At 40.5% G+C, this 13262-nt stretch overlaps 1 protein-coding gene across 1 annotated transcript in view; it reads right to left on the bottom strand.

Moving 5' to 3' along the window:
• Positions 1–6865: 6865 nt before the first annotated feature.
• Positions 6866–13262, bottom strand: part of LHFPL1 (LHFPL tetraspan subfamily member 1) — a 49264-nt gene continuing 42867 nt past the window's right edge. Inside the window, exon 4 of the mRNA XM_053579831.1 lies at positions 6866–12034. Coding sequence (XP_053435806.1) covers positions 11853–12034 — 182 coding nt within the window. The 3' untranslated portion in view covers positions 6866–11852. The remainder of the gene's footprint in view (positions 12035–13262) is intronic.

Genomic DNA, 13262 nt, shown 5'->3' with positions numbered 1-13262 from the left:
CACACATCTTCAACCTGTAGACAAATTCATCTCCAAAGGGTTTATATCAATTTATGTTTCAATAAGCAAGAATGATGATTCCTATTTTTCACCAACATTTTCTATAATTGGACATTTATATTTTGACCAAACTGATAGATACAAAATTATATCTTACTTTTGCTTTGATATGTATTTTACTAAGTTCTAGGCAGTCAAGCATCCTATCAGGCTTTCTCTTTGATAAGTTACTCATACAATTCCTCTGTGTTTTTCTAGTGAATTCTTTGTTTTTCTCATTGATTTGTAGTTCTTTAAGTATTCTAGATAGCAATCTCTGTTAGTTATACCTTTAAAAATATCTCCTCCCAATCCAAGGCTTTGCCTTTTCATTTTGTTTATGACAGAATTCATTGTTGACATTTAAAAAGCACAGAAAAGGTATACTTTTAGAGCACTAATGCATCTCTAGTTGGCTGGGATTGCTGCCTCACTCTAGGATCCAACTAGAATATTGTCTGTCACCATGGGGAGAGGACAAAGAGAGCTCTGGAAGGGCTCATACTGACAAACACTAAAACATGGAAATGGTACACACCACTACTGATCACAAGCCAAGATCGAATCATATGACCACTTCCAATACAAGGAGCCCAGGAAAGTCAATCAGGCATTTTCACTGAATAGAAGTTTTTTTAAATTGCAATGTAGCAAAGCATATTATTCTTTTGATTTAGGAACTATGCCTTTTATGTCCTTTTTAGAAATCTTTTTCACCCTAAAGTCATAAAAACATTTTCCTCAATTATTTATTCAATGTTAATTTTTTTTTACATTTAGGTCATTGCTCCCTCTGGAATTGAGATTTTGTTTTTAATCAAAATGTTAGGAATAAAATTTAATTTTATTTCTTAAATAGAAATCTCTCAGTACAATTTGTTAAATTGTCTATGCTTCCCTCACTGATTTACAATTCTATTTCTGTCTATGTCAAGTTTCCTTATAATTATGGGTCTGTTTCTTGATCTTCTATTCTGTTTTAGTCATCTGTTTATCCCTGTGTCAGTATCACTTATTAATCGTTATAGCTTTAAGTCTTGATATCTGAATACAAAGATAAATATCAGCCTGTAGAATCACACTAAAAAAGATAGGATATTTGTTGGAATGGTGATGAATTTTTAAATTTATTTGGAGAAAACAGACATGCTTTAAGATATCAAGTCTTTCCATTCATGAAACCTATTTCTCTCTCCCTTTTGTCTTTTCCTGTGCCCTTAAATGATGCTTTATCATTTTCTCTGCCCCTTTTATAATATTGAGCCTTAAGTAGCTAATATTGCTGTTTGCAATTGTACACTATAATATTTTTCTTGCCTTTTTTTCCTGATTTAAACTGGAATGCTTCTAACATTTTAATATTTAGGATGGCATTTGCTAAAGGCTTGATAGATAAGTTATCAGAGTAGAATGTTCCCTTTTAGTAGCAGCGTGCTAAGACTTCTTTTTATCATTAATGTCTTAGGGTGGAGTAGTAGAGATAATAGAAGTGGGCAGATAAAGAATATATTTTAAAACTAGAATCGATGGGATTGGCACATCAGTTGGGGTTAGGAGCCCAAAGAATGAAAAGAAATTACCAGCTTTTTTCCAGAAGCAATGGGTTGGGGGAGTAGGAGAGAAAACTAGTTGTTTCTTTAGGCACAGGTTAAATTTGAGCCAGCTGATCATGTTTAAATTAGAGCATCATGAGCATGCAAGTAAGATAACCTGGGGAGAGTCTGTCTGCCGAAATGAGCAATGTACTGGCAACATCTCAATATAAAGACATTGAACAGAGGCAGAAGAGCCAGAAAGGATCAGCAGGGCCACCTGTGGAGATAGGGGGTAAAATCGGGAAAGTATGGTGCCATTTATTTACTAAGATAGGCATGATTACAAGGAGCAGATTTAGGGAGGAAGATTCTAATCTTGGCTGGGAATTTGCACAATTTGTCAAGTCTACTACTAGACATCCAAGTAGAGATATGGCATAGATAATTGAATGCATGAGCCTGGAGTTCAGGGAAGTTTGGGCTGGAAATATTATTTGGGAGTTATAAATATGTAAGGCAGTAGTTTTCAATCATGGCTGCACGTTAAAAATCACATGGTGACTTATAAAATGTATGTATGTCCAGGCCATATCCTAGCCCAATTAAATTAGGGCTTCTGAAAATGAGCATTAGCATTAGCAAAATTTTAACTCTCCAGTTAATTCTGATTTGTGATCAGAGCTGAGAGCCATTGGTATACAGCAGTGCCTCTCAAATTTTAATGCAAACCAATCACTTGCAGATCTTGTTAAAATGTAGATTCTGATTCAGTGGGACTGGAGTGATTCTAAATTTCTAATATGCTCCCATGGGATGCTGATGCATTTAGACCACCCTAGGGTAGTAGCAATGAGTACAGCTAATAGTTAAAGCCATGAGATTGGATGAACTCACCAAGGGAGTGGGTATAGGAAAAGAAAAGGTGCAAAGATAGTTAGTTTTTCTCTCTCAATGGTTGGGAAACTGATCAGGCAAATTATTAAATTTAACAAGATTTTGGGTTTTTTTGGATAAATATATGGCAGGATGATCAAGGGGCAAAAGAATAGAACATTTGTGCAATCAGTGATTATTATGGTAAACTATGGACTCTAGATTGGGTAAGTAGGGTGGGATCAAAAAGTTGGCAGAGTGGCAATATTAAAGAACATGAAAGGATAAGAAGTTTTGGTGAGGAATGGAGACTTGAAATCATAATTTCGGTGATGGTTTATTTCTTGTTGGTGTCAAGGACAGGATCTGCAGAGGTTGGGTAGAGGAAAAAATATTAACAGAGCTAAGGAAGTCAAAGAACTTAGGGGCCAAGAAGTTGAAAAAGTGGTTCACCTGGATGTTCAGTTTTCCAAAAGGATGATAGAAATAAAAATAGAAGAGACGAGAGTGGGCCAGGTACTAAAGTCTTCAATGACTGAGGTATAACTAGGAACTCAGCAGATGATAGTAACAATAAAGGTAGGGATAGTAAGGTCTAGCAGCCTCCACAGATTCTGACTTGGTAGAACTGGGATAGGACAAAGGCATCAAACATTTTTTTTTTTTTTGAGACAGTTTCACTATGTCACCCTCGGTAGAGTGCATGGCATCACAGCTCACAGCAACCTCAAACTCTTGGGTTTAAGCTATTGTCTTGCCTCAGCCTCCCAAGTAGCTGGGACTACAGGTGCCTGCCACAATGCCCGGCTATTTTTTTTGTTGTAGTTGTCATTGTTGTTTGACAGACCCAGGCGGGTTCTAATCTGCCAGCTCCCGTGTATGTGGCTGGCGCCCTAGCAGCTGAGCTACAGGTGTCAAGCTGGCATCAAACATTTTTAAAAGCTTCCCAACAGATTCTAACATCAATCAATATTAGATATTATGTCAATATAATATGATGTCAATATAATGTCAATCAATATTAAAACCGACTTAGAATAAGGTTGGTAATCAATTGCAAACTAAAAGGAATGGGGCTATTGGATGACTAACATCATCTATATTGCTAGAGGTTGTTGAGGCCAACAGCAGACAGCAGATGTTGTCTACAAAAGTTTAGTAGACTCAGAAAAGTTAAGAAACTTGCCCAAGGACACACATCTAAGAAATGTTTGAGCCAGGACTCACACCTTGATTTGTCCAACTCCAAAGCCTGATCTGTCTTCATTTTACCATATTGCCTAGAAAGGCAGTATTTTAACACAGAAGATACTAAGAGCTACTTTGGAAAGAGAATCAAAGTCCACAAATGAGTTTCTGAGAAGCCACACTGGAAAAAGACACTTTCTCTGGAGTGTTCTGATATTTGCCTCTTTAGTTACACTTCTCAATTCCCCTTGAACTTCCTCCCAACTTTGTTTTTCTTATCCATAGTTGCCACCATGTCTCCAGGAAGCAGAGGCACTACATGAAAGCAAGCCAAAATTGGGATTCTGCCCACATGCATGCTGACCAGCCTCAATGGCCTCTCTCCCAAGTCCTGTTCTCTGGGGACTCCTTTCTGGCAAGGGAGGAAGGATCAGGGTACAGTGCTGCCATGAAAACCTAGCATTTTATCTTCCCCTACTTTTGTCCCCTAACATATCAGTAGCTCAGTATAATGAAAATCTACATCATTTGTGTGCATAGAAACAAAGGTTTATTTGCTGTTTGCTTTGAGGGATCAGTGGGGGTTCCACATGTTTAGAGATCAACCCTGAGAGAGCCAAATCTCAGAAGTAAATGGAAAAAAATAATTGAAGCTGAAAATACATTTCTCTCCACCTAAGGGAGAGGCCAGTAATAAGTCTCCTTCAACTCAAGCCCCCCTCCAGCTCAGACAATGCTCTTAAAACAAGGGCACAAAGAGGAGATGACTCTTTGGAATGGTCCTGCCTCCTATCTACTAAGCAGATACTGGGCCTTGGTGGAGATTGATTGTAAGTTCTAGAAATAGCACACCTTTCCCCTCGAGCCACCAAGTGGGATGCCCTTCATATTTTACAAAATGCATTCACTATTAGTTTTCTTGAAACATCCATTGTTTCCCATTACCAGGCTCCCTAAATACAATTCGGAAACTACTCCATGTTAGTACTTCTACAGGGAGTGAATGCCAGACTCTGAATAAAGTATCCCTAGCACATTTTTGAAGGGGCCAAAACCCCTTCTAATACAGCTTGTTTGACAGTTTATAAAGCCTCTGCTTCCAGAAGCTTCCTTGTTCCCCGATCCTCTCAGGGCTTTCCCTCATGCAACCAAAACCTTGTATTGCTACCTACTCTTTTTTTTTTGAAAATTTTTTAATTGAATCATAGCTGTGTACATTAATGCAATCATGGGGTACCATGCGCTGGTTTTATATACAATTGGAAATATTTTCATCCCAAAGTGCCCATTGACCCACAAATGGATCAATAAATTGTGGTATATGTACACCATGGAATATTATGCAGCTTTAAAGAAAGATGGAGACTTTACCTCTTTCATGTTTACATGGATGGAGCTGGAACATATTCTTCTTAGCAAAGTATCTCAAGAATGGAAGAGAAAGTATCCAATGTACTCAGCCCTACTATGAAACTAATTTATGGCTTTCATATGATATTTGCCTCTTTAGTTACATTTTCATATGAAAGCTATAACCCAATTATTGCCACCTACTCTTGCAGAAGCCAGAACTCTTTTCCCAGAGGCCAGAGCCTTTCCCCCTCAGTTTGGGGCATTTGCTCCTGTAAGGCAGAAGACATTGCATGGAAGTCACTAGCAGCTATAAGTGAATAGACGGGGCTACTTGCCTGGGGAACAGGGATGATGAGGGTTGACATTAGAGAGAGATGCGAGAGACTTAACACTTTCCACCAAGTGTAGAAGTTTAAACCTTCTAGACACAAAGACATGCCATTGGGCAATTTCTGCCCATCTGAAACTCTTTTCTGAAAGGAGTGTCCCACTAAATGGACCCTTGAGAAACACACCATTGACTGTGAGCTCAAATGAATTGCCTCCCCAATCACACACCACCCCTAAGATCTAAGTGATCCCAGAGTCAGAAAGGACTCAGGGTTAAGCACTAAAGTAATCCCAGAGTCAGAAAGGACTCAGGATAGCTGAAAATATTAACAAATGGAAAAACATACCATGCTCATGGCTGGGAAGAATCAACATTGTTAAAATGTCCATACTACCCAAAGCAATATATAATTTAAATGCAATCCCTATTAAAGCTCCACTGTCATACTTTAAAGATCTGGAAAAAATAATACTTCGTTTTATATGGAATCAGAAAAAACCTCGAATAGCCAAGACATTACTCAGAAATAAAAACAAAGCAGGAGGAATCACGCTACCAGACCTCAGACTATACTACAAATCAATAGTGATCAAAACAGCATGGTAGTGGCACAAAAACAGAGAAGTAGATGTCTGGAACAGAATAGAGAACCAAGAGATGAATCCAGCTACTTACCGTTATTTAATCTTTGACAAGCCAATTAAAAACATTCAGTGGGGAAAAGATTCCCTATTTAACAAATGGTGCTGGGTGAACTGGCTGGCGACCTGTAGAAGACTGAAACTGGACCCACACCTTTCACCATTAACTAAGATAGACTCTCACTGGATCAAAGATTTAAACTTAAGACATGAAACTATAAAAATACTAGAGGAGAGTGCAGGGAAAACCCTTGAAGAAATCAGTCTGGGCGAGTATTTTATGAGGAGGACCTCCCCAGGCAATTGAAGCAGCTTCAAAAATACACTACTGGGACTTGATCAAACGAAAAAGCTTCTGCACAGCCAAGAACACAGTAAGTAAAGCAAGCAAACAGCCCTCAGAATGGGAGAAGATATTTGCAGGTTATGTCTCCGACAAAGGTTTAATAACCAGAATCCACAGAGAACTCAAACGCATTAGCAAGAAAAGAACAAGGGATCCCATCGCAGGCTGGGCAAGGGATTTGAAGAGAAACTTCTCTGAAGAAGACAGGCGCGTGGCCTTCAGACATATGAAAAAATGCTCATCATCTTTAATCATCAGAGAAATGCAAATCAAAACTACTTTGAGATACCATCTAACTCCAGTGAGACTAGCCTATATCACAAAATCCCAAGACCAGAGATGTTGGCGCGGATGTGGAGAAAAGGGAACACTTTTGCACTGCTGGTGGGAATGCAAATCATTACATTCCTTTTGGAAAGAGATATGGAGAACACTTAGAGATCTAAAAATAGATCTGCCATTCAATCCTGTAATCCCTCTACTGGGCATATACCCAGAAGACCAAAAATCACATCATAACAAAGATATTTGTACCAGAATGTTTATTGCAGCCCAATTCATAATTGCTAAGTCATGGAAGAAGCCCAAGTGCCCATCGATCCACGAATGGATTAATAAATGGTGGTATATGTACACCATGGAATATTATGCAACCTTAAAGAAAGATGGAGACTTTACCTCTTTGATGTTTACATGGATGGAGCTGGAACATATTCTTCTTAGTAAAGTATCTCAAGAATGGAAGAAAAAGTATCCAATGTACTCAGCCCTACTATGAAACTAATTTAGGGTTTTCACATGAAAGCTATAACCCAGTTACAACCTAAGAATAGGGGGAAGGGGGAAAGGGAGGGGAGGGAGGTGGGAGATGGGTAGAGGGAAGGGGATTGGTGGGATTACACCAGCGGTGCATCTTACAAGGATATATGTGAAACTTGGTAAACGGTCTGTGAAGCTAGTGAATGATTATATGATTATATGATTATAATCATTATTCACTATTATTCATTATTCACTACTATTCATCATTATTCACTATATATGATTATATATAGTGAATGATTATATCAATGTACACAGCTATGATTTAATAAAAAAAAAAAGAAAAGAAAATACGAAATTGTCACCAAAAAAAAAAAAAAAAAAAAAAGAAAGAAAGGACTCAGGGTTAAGCACTAAACCTGCATCCACAGGCAGGGAGCAAGACAGCCAGCCAGGCATGGGACAAACTGCAGAGCCTCTGAGGTCCTTGCTTCACTCCTTCAGCCCTCTGCCTGACAACAGCAGTTAGAGAGGTATACTCAGCTTCCCGGAGTCTGCTCCAGGCTCCAGGCAGTGGTGGAAAGAACCTGACATCGCTGCAAAAATAAGGCTTGGCAGGAAAGTAACCAGACACAGGCAGAGAGGAATTGGAATTCAAATTGAACTTGGGGATAGATTCCACTTTGACTAGAAGCCCCTGCAGACCTGGTTTCTTGACAAGGAGAGAAATCCCTTGTAAATCTGGTCCCCTTTCCATAGAAAAGTGAAGGAAACATTCTAATTCCTGCCTACGATTTCTACAAGGTGACAATTTTCAATGTTTTCTTGAATTAACCCTTTCCTTCTCAGTCCCTTTTCTGGGGTCCATCTACTTCACAGCGTGTTTAGGAAACTGGGCCACGCAGGGCAGCAAAGCCTGTGCTTCCTGGGAGAGCATAATGTGATGGTAGTGCTGGTGGCTAAGAACATGCGCTGAGCTGTTATTTTCCATTTAATCCTCACACTGCCAAGCTCCATTCTCTGCCCTGCCCTGTCACGCTCTGTGCCAAAGGCAGCTGACTTCAACGGACTGTGGCAACAGGCTTCTGTACCAGCTGGTGTCTGGCTGGGTCTGGCAAATGGTGGTTATAGAAAGCAGGAAGAGAATGAAATATGGAGATTTATTCTGTCTCCCTTCATACAGTGTTGTATGCGGGCAGAGACCACATTGTGCTACCTAAAGCCACAGCTCCGGTCATGCAGCCCCTCTCACACAGCCACAGTTCCTTCTGGGTTCCACTAATGTCATTTCTTCCCCTGGTCCCTTCAGTCTCAAGAGTGGCAACAGATCCTCACGGCTCACAGGCTTTCTATGCCTCATCATTACTTGCGAGCTCCCTTAACCCTGCACACACCACCACAAATAATCTCTACATTAAGCTTGCTGCAGTTAAACTTGCGTATGCCATCTGCTTCCTACCAGGACTCGGACTTACATATTCATTTCCACAAATTCTACCCCATAGAATTTCAGAAGGTTCCATAGCCTGAGAAGAGTGATCACCTGATCCAACTGTCTTCTAAAGAGGGACCTGCCTTTTCCTAAATATTTACACTAATACATACCCGGGGCTCTTCTAAATTAAGGTTGCGTTACTAAGTTTACACAATAAAAATGAGGTTTAAGCCAGTTCCATTTTTGTTTTAGCTGTTCTTAGTCATCTTTCGTAAAGGGGATGAAAACGCACAACATCCCTCTCTTCCCAGTGAGATATGTTCACCTTGCCTCACCTGAAATACTTAATTCAGTTCCCCAAGAGAGATAATACTTGATATTAATTCAGTCACTAGTTCCCTACTATCTGTTATTCCACTTATATTTGTCATCTTGGTGGGAGGAATCACCCACGTACTTGCCATCACCTAAACATATACATTAGACCAGTGGTCCCAACCTTTCTGGCACCAGGGGCTGGTTTCATGGAAGAAAATTTTTCTACAGACCTGAGGGGGTGGTTTTGATAGGAATCTGCAAGCACTTGATTTATTAGGGTCTCTGTGCAGTCAAACCTCTAGCTAATGATGATCTGTTATTTGTGGCCACTTCCCAGTGCTATAGCATCAGTGCCTCAGCTCCACTGAGATCATCAGGCATTGGATTCTCATAAGGAATGTGCAACCTAGAGCCCTCATGTGCACCGTTTATAGAGGGTTCACGCTCCTACTAGACTCTAACACCACTGCTGATCTGACAGGAAGTGGAGCTCAGGTGGTGATGCAAGCAATGGGGAGTGACAGATGAAGCTTCCCTTGCTCACTGCTGCTCACTTCCTGCTGTGTGAGGTTCCTAACAGGCCACGAACTGGTACTGGTCTGCCGCCGGGGAATTGGGGATCACAGCATTAGATGTTAGATCCTGTGGAATCTGGCCAGGGGTGGAGGGCTCATGCCTGTAATCCTAGCATTTGGGGGAGGGGGGCAAGGTGAGGATTACTTGAGTTCAGCAGTTCGAGACCAGTGTGAGCAAGTACAAGACTCCTGTCTCTACAAAAAAAAGTAGAAAAATTAGGTGGGCATGTGGCATGTAGTCCAAGCTACTTGGGAGGCTGAGGTAGGAGGATGGCCTGAACCCTGGAGTTTGAGCCTGCTGTGATCTATGATGACACCACAGCACTCTAGCTGAGTGACAGAATGAGATGCTGTCTCAACAAAACCCCCAAAGTCCTGTGGAATCTACTCCCTAAATATCTTCTTTGAAATTCATCTATCTGCTCCAGTCTCACAGTTAGTACCTCACTTTAGTACCTGATCCTTTTGTACCTAGATTATCAAAATCTCTCTTATTTTCTTCCTCTTCTCTTTCATTCTCTGCACATTAGCCAAACTGATCTTTGAAAAAACACAAATCTGTTCGTGTCACCTTTCTTTCAATGGCCCTCCTTTAGAATGAAATCCAAATTCCTTATTGTGGCATAGACCATCCCACAGGATTTGGCCGTTGCTTTCCTTTTCAGCTTCAGCTTTTGCCACTTCCCTTTATACACCTGTTTGTCATTGTCATGTTGGCTCCATGCCTCAGCTGGCACCTCTCCTTGTCTAGTGCACTCTTTACCTTCACTGACTACACTCTGCTATCTTTGTTAAGAAGTTTCCCATGAGCTGCTTCATTCTCAAGTCAGTTTAATGGCTTTTCTATCATCCCTTCATCCCCCTTCTTCACTTTTCTAGCAGTTAAAGCAGTGGCCATTATTTATCAACTCGCCTCTCAATACCTCTCCACTGTCCCTTTTAGGGTGAGAAACTGTGCCCTTATCCTTCTATCCCCTCGATTTAGCATAGATGGGGCATATAGGAAGATCCTCAAGAAGTGTTGTCTAAATGAGTGACTAAATGAATGAACTATGAATGGAATATGTGCTTAAATTCATTTGCCTACATTAAAATCAAGAACCTGACCCTTCCTAGGATGGCATGTAACTCAAACCTATTTTTTTTTTCATTTCTCTCCCTCCAGGTAGGACTATAACTAAACCACGTCAAAAGGATTAAGAATAGAAACAGATGAGCTTGCCTTTTAAGGCACAGACCCTCTCCAGTCCCTAAAGCTATAGTGATGGAATAATAGAGCTGGCCTGAACTAACTGGGTGGGGGAGGAGTAATACAAATTGTGCCCCAGGAGACATCATGTTCTTCTACACCACCCGTCAGCCTTGAGCACAGATGGGATGGAGGCCAGGCCTAAAAATACATCAGCCCTCAGTCACATCAGGACTGTGCTCTTTCACGTCTAACTCACCCCAGATGGAGGAGAGATCATTTGATGAGCACTCTTTGAAACAGGCAGAAAAATTTGTATCACACTAGGAGTTACTAGAGGGGCAAAAGGGCACCGTGGAGTTCCTACTCAATAAAAGTGAACTCTGTTAGAAATTTTAATAAGGATCCAGCAGAATATCCCTGTCATCATGGTTATGAATTCATATTTATTGAGTGCCCAACAAATGCTAGTCTCTTCTCAGGACATTTGATAAACATCATTTATGTATCTCTAAAGGTCTAGGAGGAAAAAAAATATTGATATAGCCAATAGCTGTCAGATTGATACAGCCAATCAGCCTGTCAGAACAGAAAATGAACTCCTATGAATATTCTTAAGCGTAATGAGGAGGGGATCTAGGCTGTATGTAAGCATCCTTGATTAATGTTTTCCCCAATGGGAGTCACCCTCCCCTCAATCTTCTCTATAACTGGGAAGGAAAAAAAGTAGGAGGAGAAAAAAGGAAGAGTCAAGGTATAGTCCTAAGAAAGTCACAAAAATTTAAGCAGTGGTATTTCAGAGATGTTTGGGAGCAACAGTAAATAAACACCAGGGGGAGACCTGTATGAATGGAAAAGTAGGAGCCAGCCTTGTCCACGTCCTGGTCTCTCCCTGCACAACTGTTCTTATCTAGGCCTCAAGCTTTGGGGTGAGTGGTAGACAGGAACTGTAGCACTCTGAAGAGCTGCGTGGTTGTGCAGTACCCTTTTAAGCAAGGATCTTCCTATTTTGCATGAAGGAGTGCTTTGGGACTTGAAGGTTTAGTGAGTACTTGCCAGTTGGGTAAATGTTTGAGAGAATCATTGCTCTAGATGAATTTTGTAAATAGCCACTGACCCACTGGCTTAAGGGAAAGTGAAAGTGAATGACAGGTGAGTTAAACTCATGCAGTGCCAGCAGTTGGGTAATAACTGGTCTAGTATTTGTACCTCTTTTGGGGGCTTCCATCCCTCCCCTTTCCCACCCTCTGTGATCTTCTTTCAAAGCTCAAGGTTTGTAGCAGCGGTCAAGCTCCATGGCATAAGAATTGGTGTTCCTCATAATGTTCTCCACCAACATGACAGGCTTGGGGTTTCTTCCAGCAAAGCAAGACAGCCAGGTGCAGATCAACATGGCTACAGCTGCCCCACCTCCAGCACAGTAGTAGGCCCAGCCAAGCCGACAGGTACCTGTGAAAATAGGGACAATGGAGACATAAAGGTGGGGTTGTTTCTGATACATTCTCCTTAGTAATGAACTACAGACATGATTTCTGAAAGTATAGTCTTCATAACATTCTCTTTGGGATATTATGGCTAGGGTGAGAATAGGAGACAGTGAGTGTCACTTGGATTTCCATCGCCTATTCTAATCCTTCGCTGATGGCTAGTCTTTCCTTTCATAAAAGGTTATAAAATTTTGTTCTTTTTATTTTTATTTTTTTATTTATTATTAAATCATAGCTGTGTACATTAATGCAATCATGGGGCACCATACAATGGTTTTATAGACCATTTGACATATTTTCATCACACTGGTTAACATAGCCTTCCTGGCATTTTCTTAGTTATTGAGTTAAGACATTTATATTCTACATTTACTAAGTTTCACATGTACCCTTTTAAGATGCACCACAGGTGTAAGCCCACCAATCACCGTCCCTCTCCCCATCCTCCCCCCTCTCTCTCCCCCTTCCCCGTATTCTTAGGTTATAACTGGGTTATAGCTTTCATATGAAAGCCATAAATTAGTTTCATAGTAGGGCTGAGTACATTGGATACTTTTTCTTCCATTCTTGAGATACTTTACTAAGAAGAGATCACTAATGGATTAATAAATTGTGGTATATGTACACCCTGGAATATTATGCAGCCTTAAAGAAAGATGGAGACTTTACCTCTTTCATGTTTACATGGATGGAGCAAAGCTCCAACTTTTAACCACATTGGTGTACTACTATACACCTGTTGCTTTCAAAGAGTCATATCCTGCATCCTCAGGAGCTTTGACAGGCAAAATTAAATCCCTTTCTCCCTTATGATATGTCTGTATGCTAACTTAGTCTTTCAACACCTGAGGAGGAAATATTGCATGAAAATCAAAGCCAAGCTGCTAAAGGGATAGTTTCCCTTTGAAAGGTAATGGGTAAGGTCACCTGCTCAGAAACATTTACCCCACCACCTGCCAGTCTATCAGAGGTAGATTTCTTTGTTTGAAGGGTTTGTGGTTTCTCAGAGATCCATCAGAAAATGTCAATGCCCAGCGAAAGAAGAAGAGTTTTTATTTTACCAGGTATCAGAATAAATAACTGCTAAAATTAGAAGGGTACAGGTGAAACTTACTAAATGTAGAATATAAAAGTCTGAACAGAATAACTAAGAAAATGCCATGAAGGCTGTGTTAACCAGTTCGATGAAA

The sequence above is a fragment of the Nycticebus coucang genome, chromosome X, assembly GCF_027406575.1.
Source record: "Nycticebus coucang isolate mNycCou1 chromosome X, mNycCou1.pri, whole genome shotgun sequence".
In the NCBI taxonomy this organism is placed as follows: domain Eukaryota; kingdom Metazoa; phylum Chordata; class Mammalia; order Primates; family Lorisidae; genus Nycticebus; species Nycticebus coucang.
This window is presented reverse-complemented; position numbering and strand designations above follow the sequence as displayed.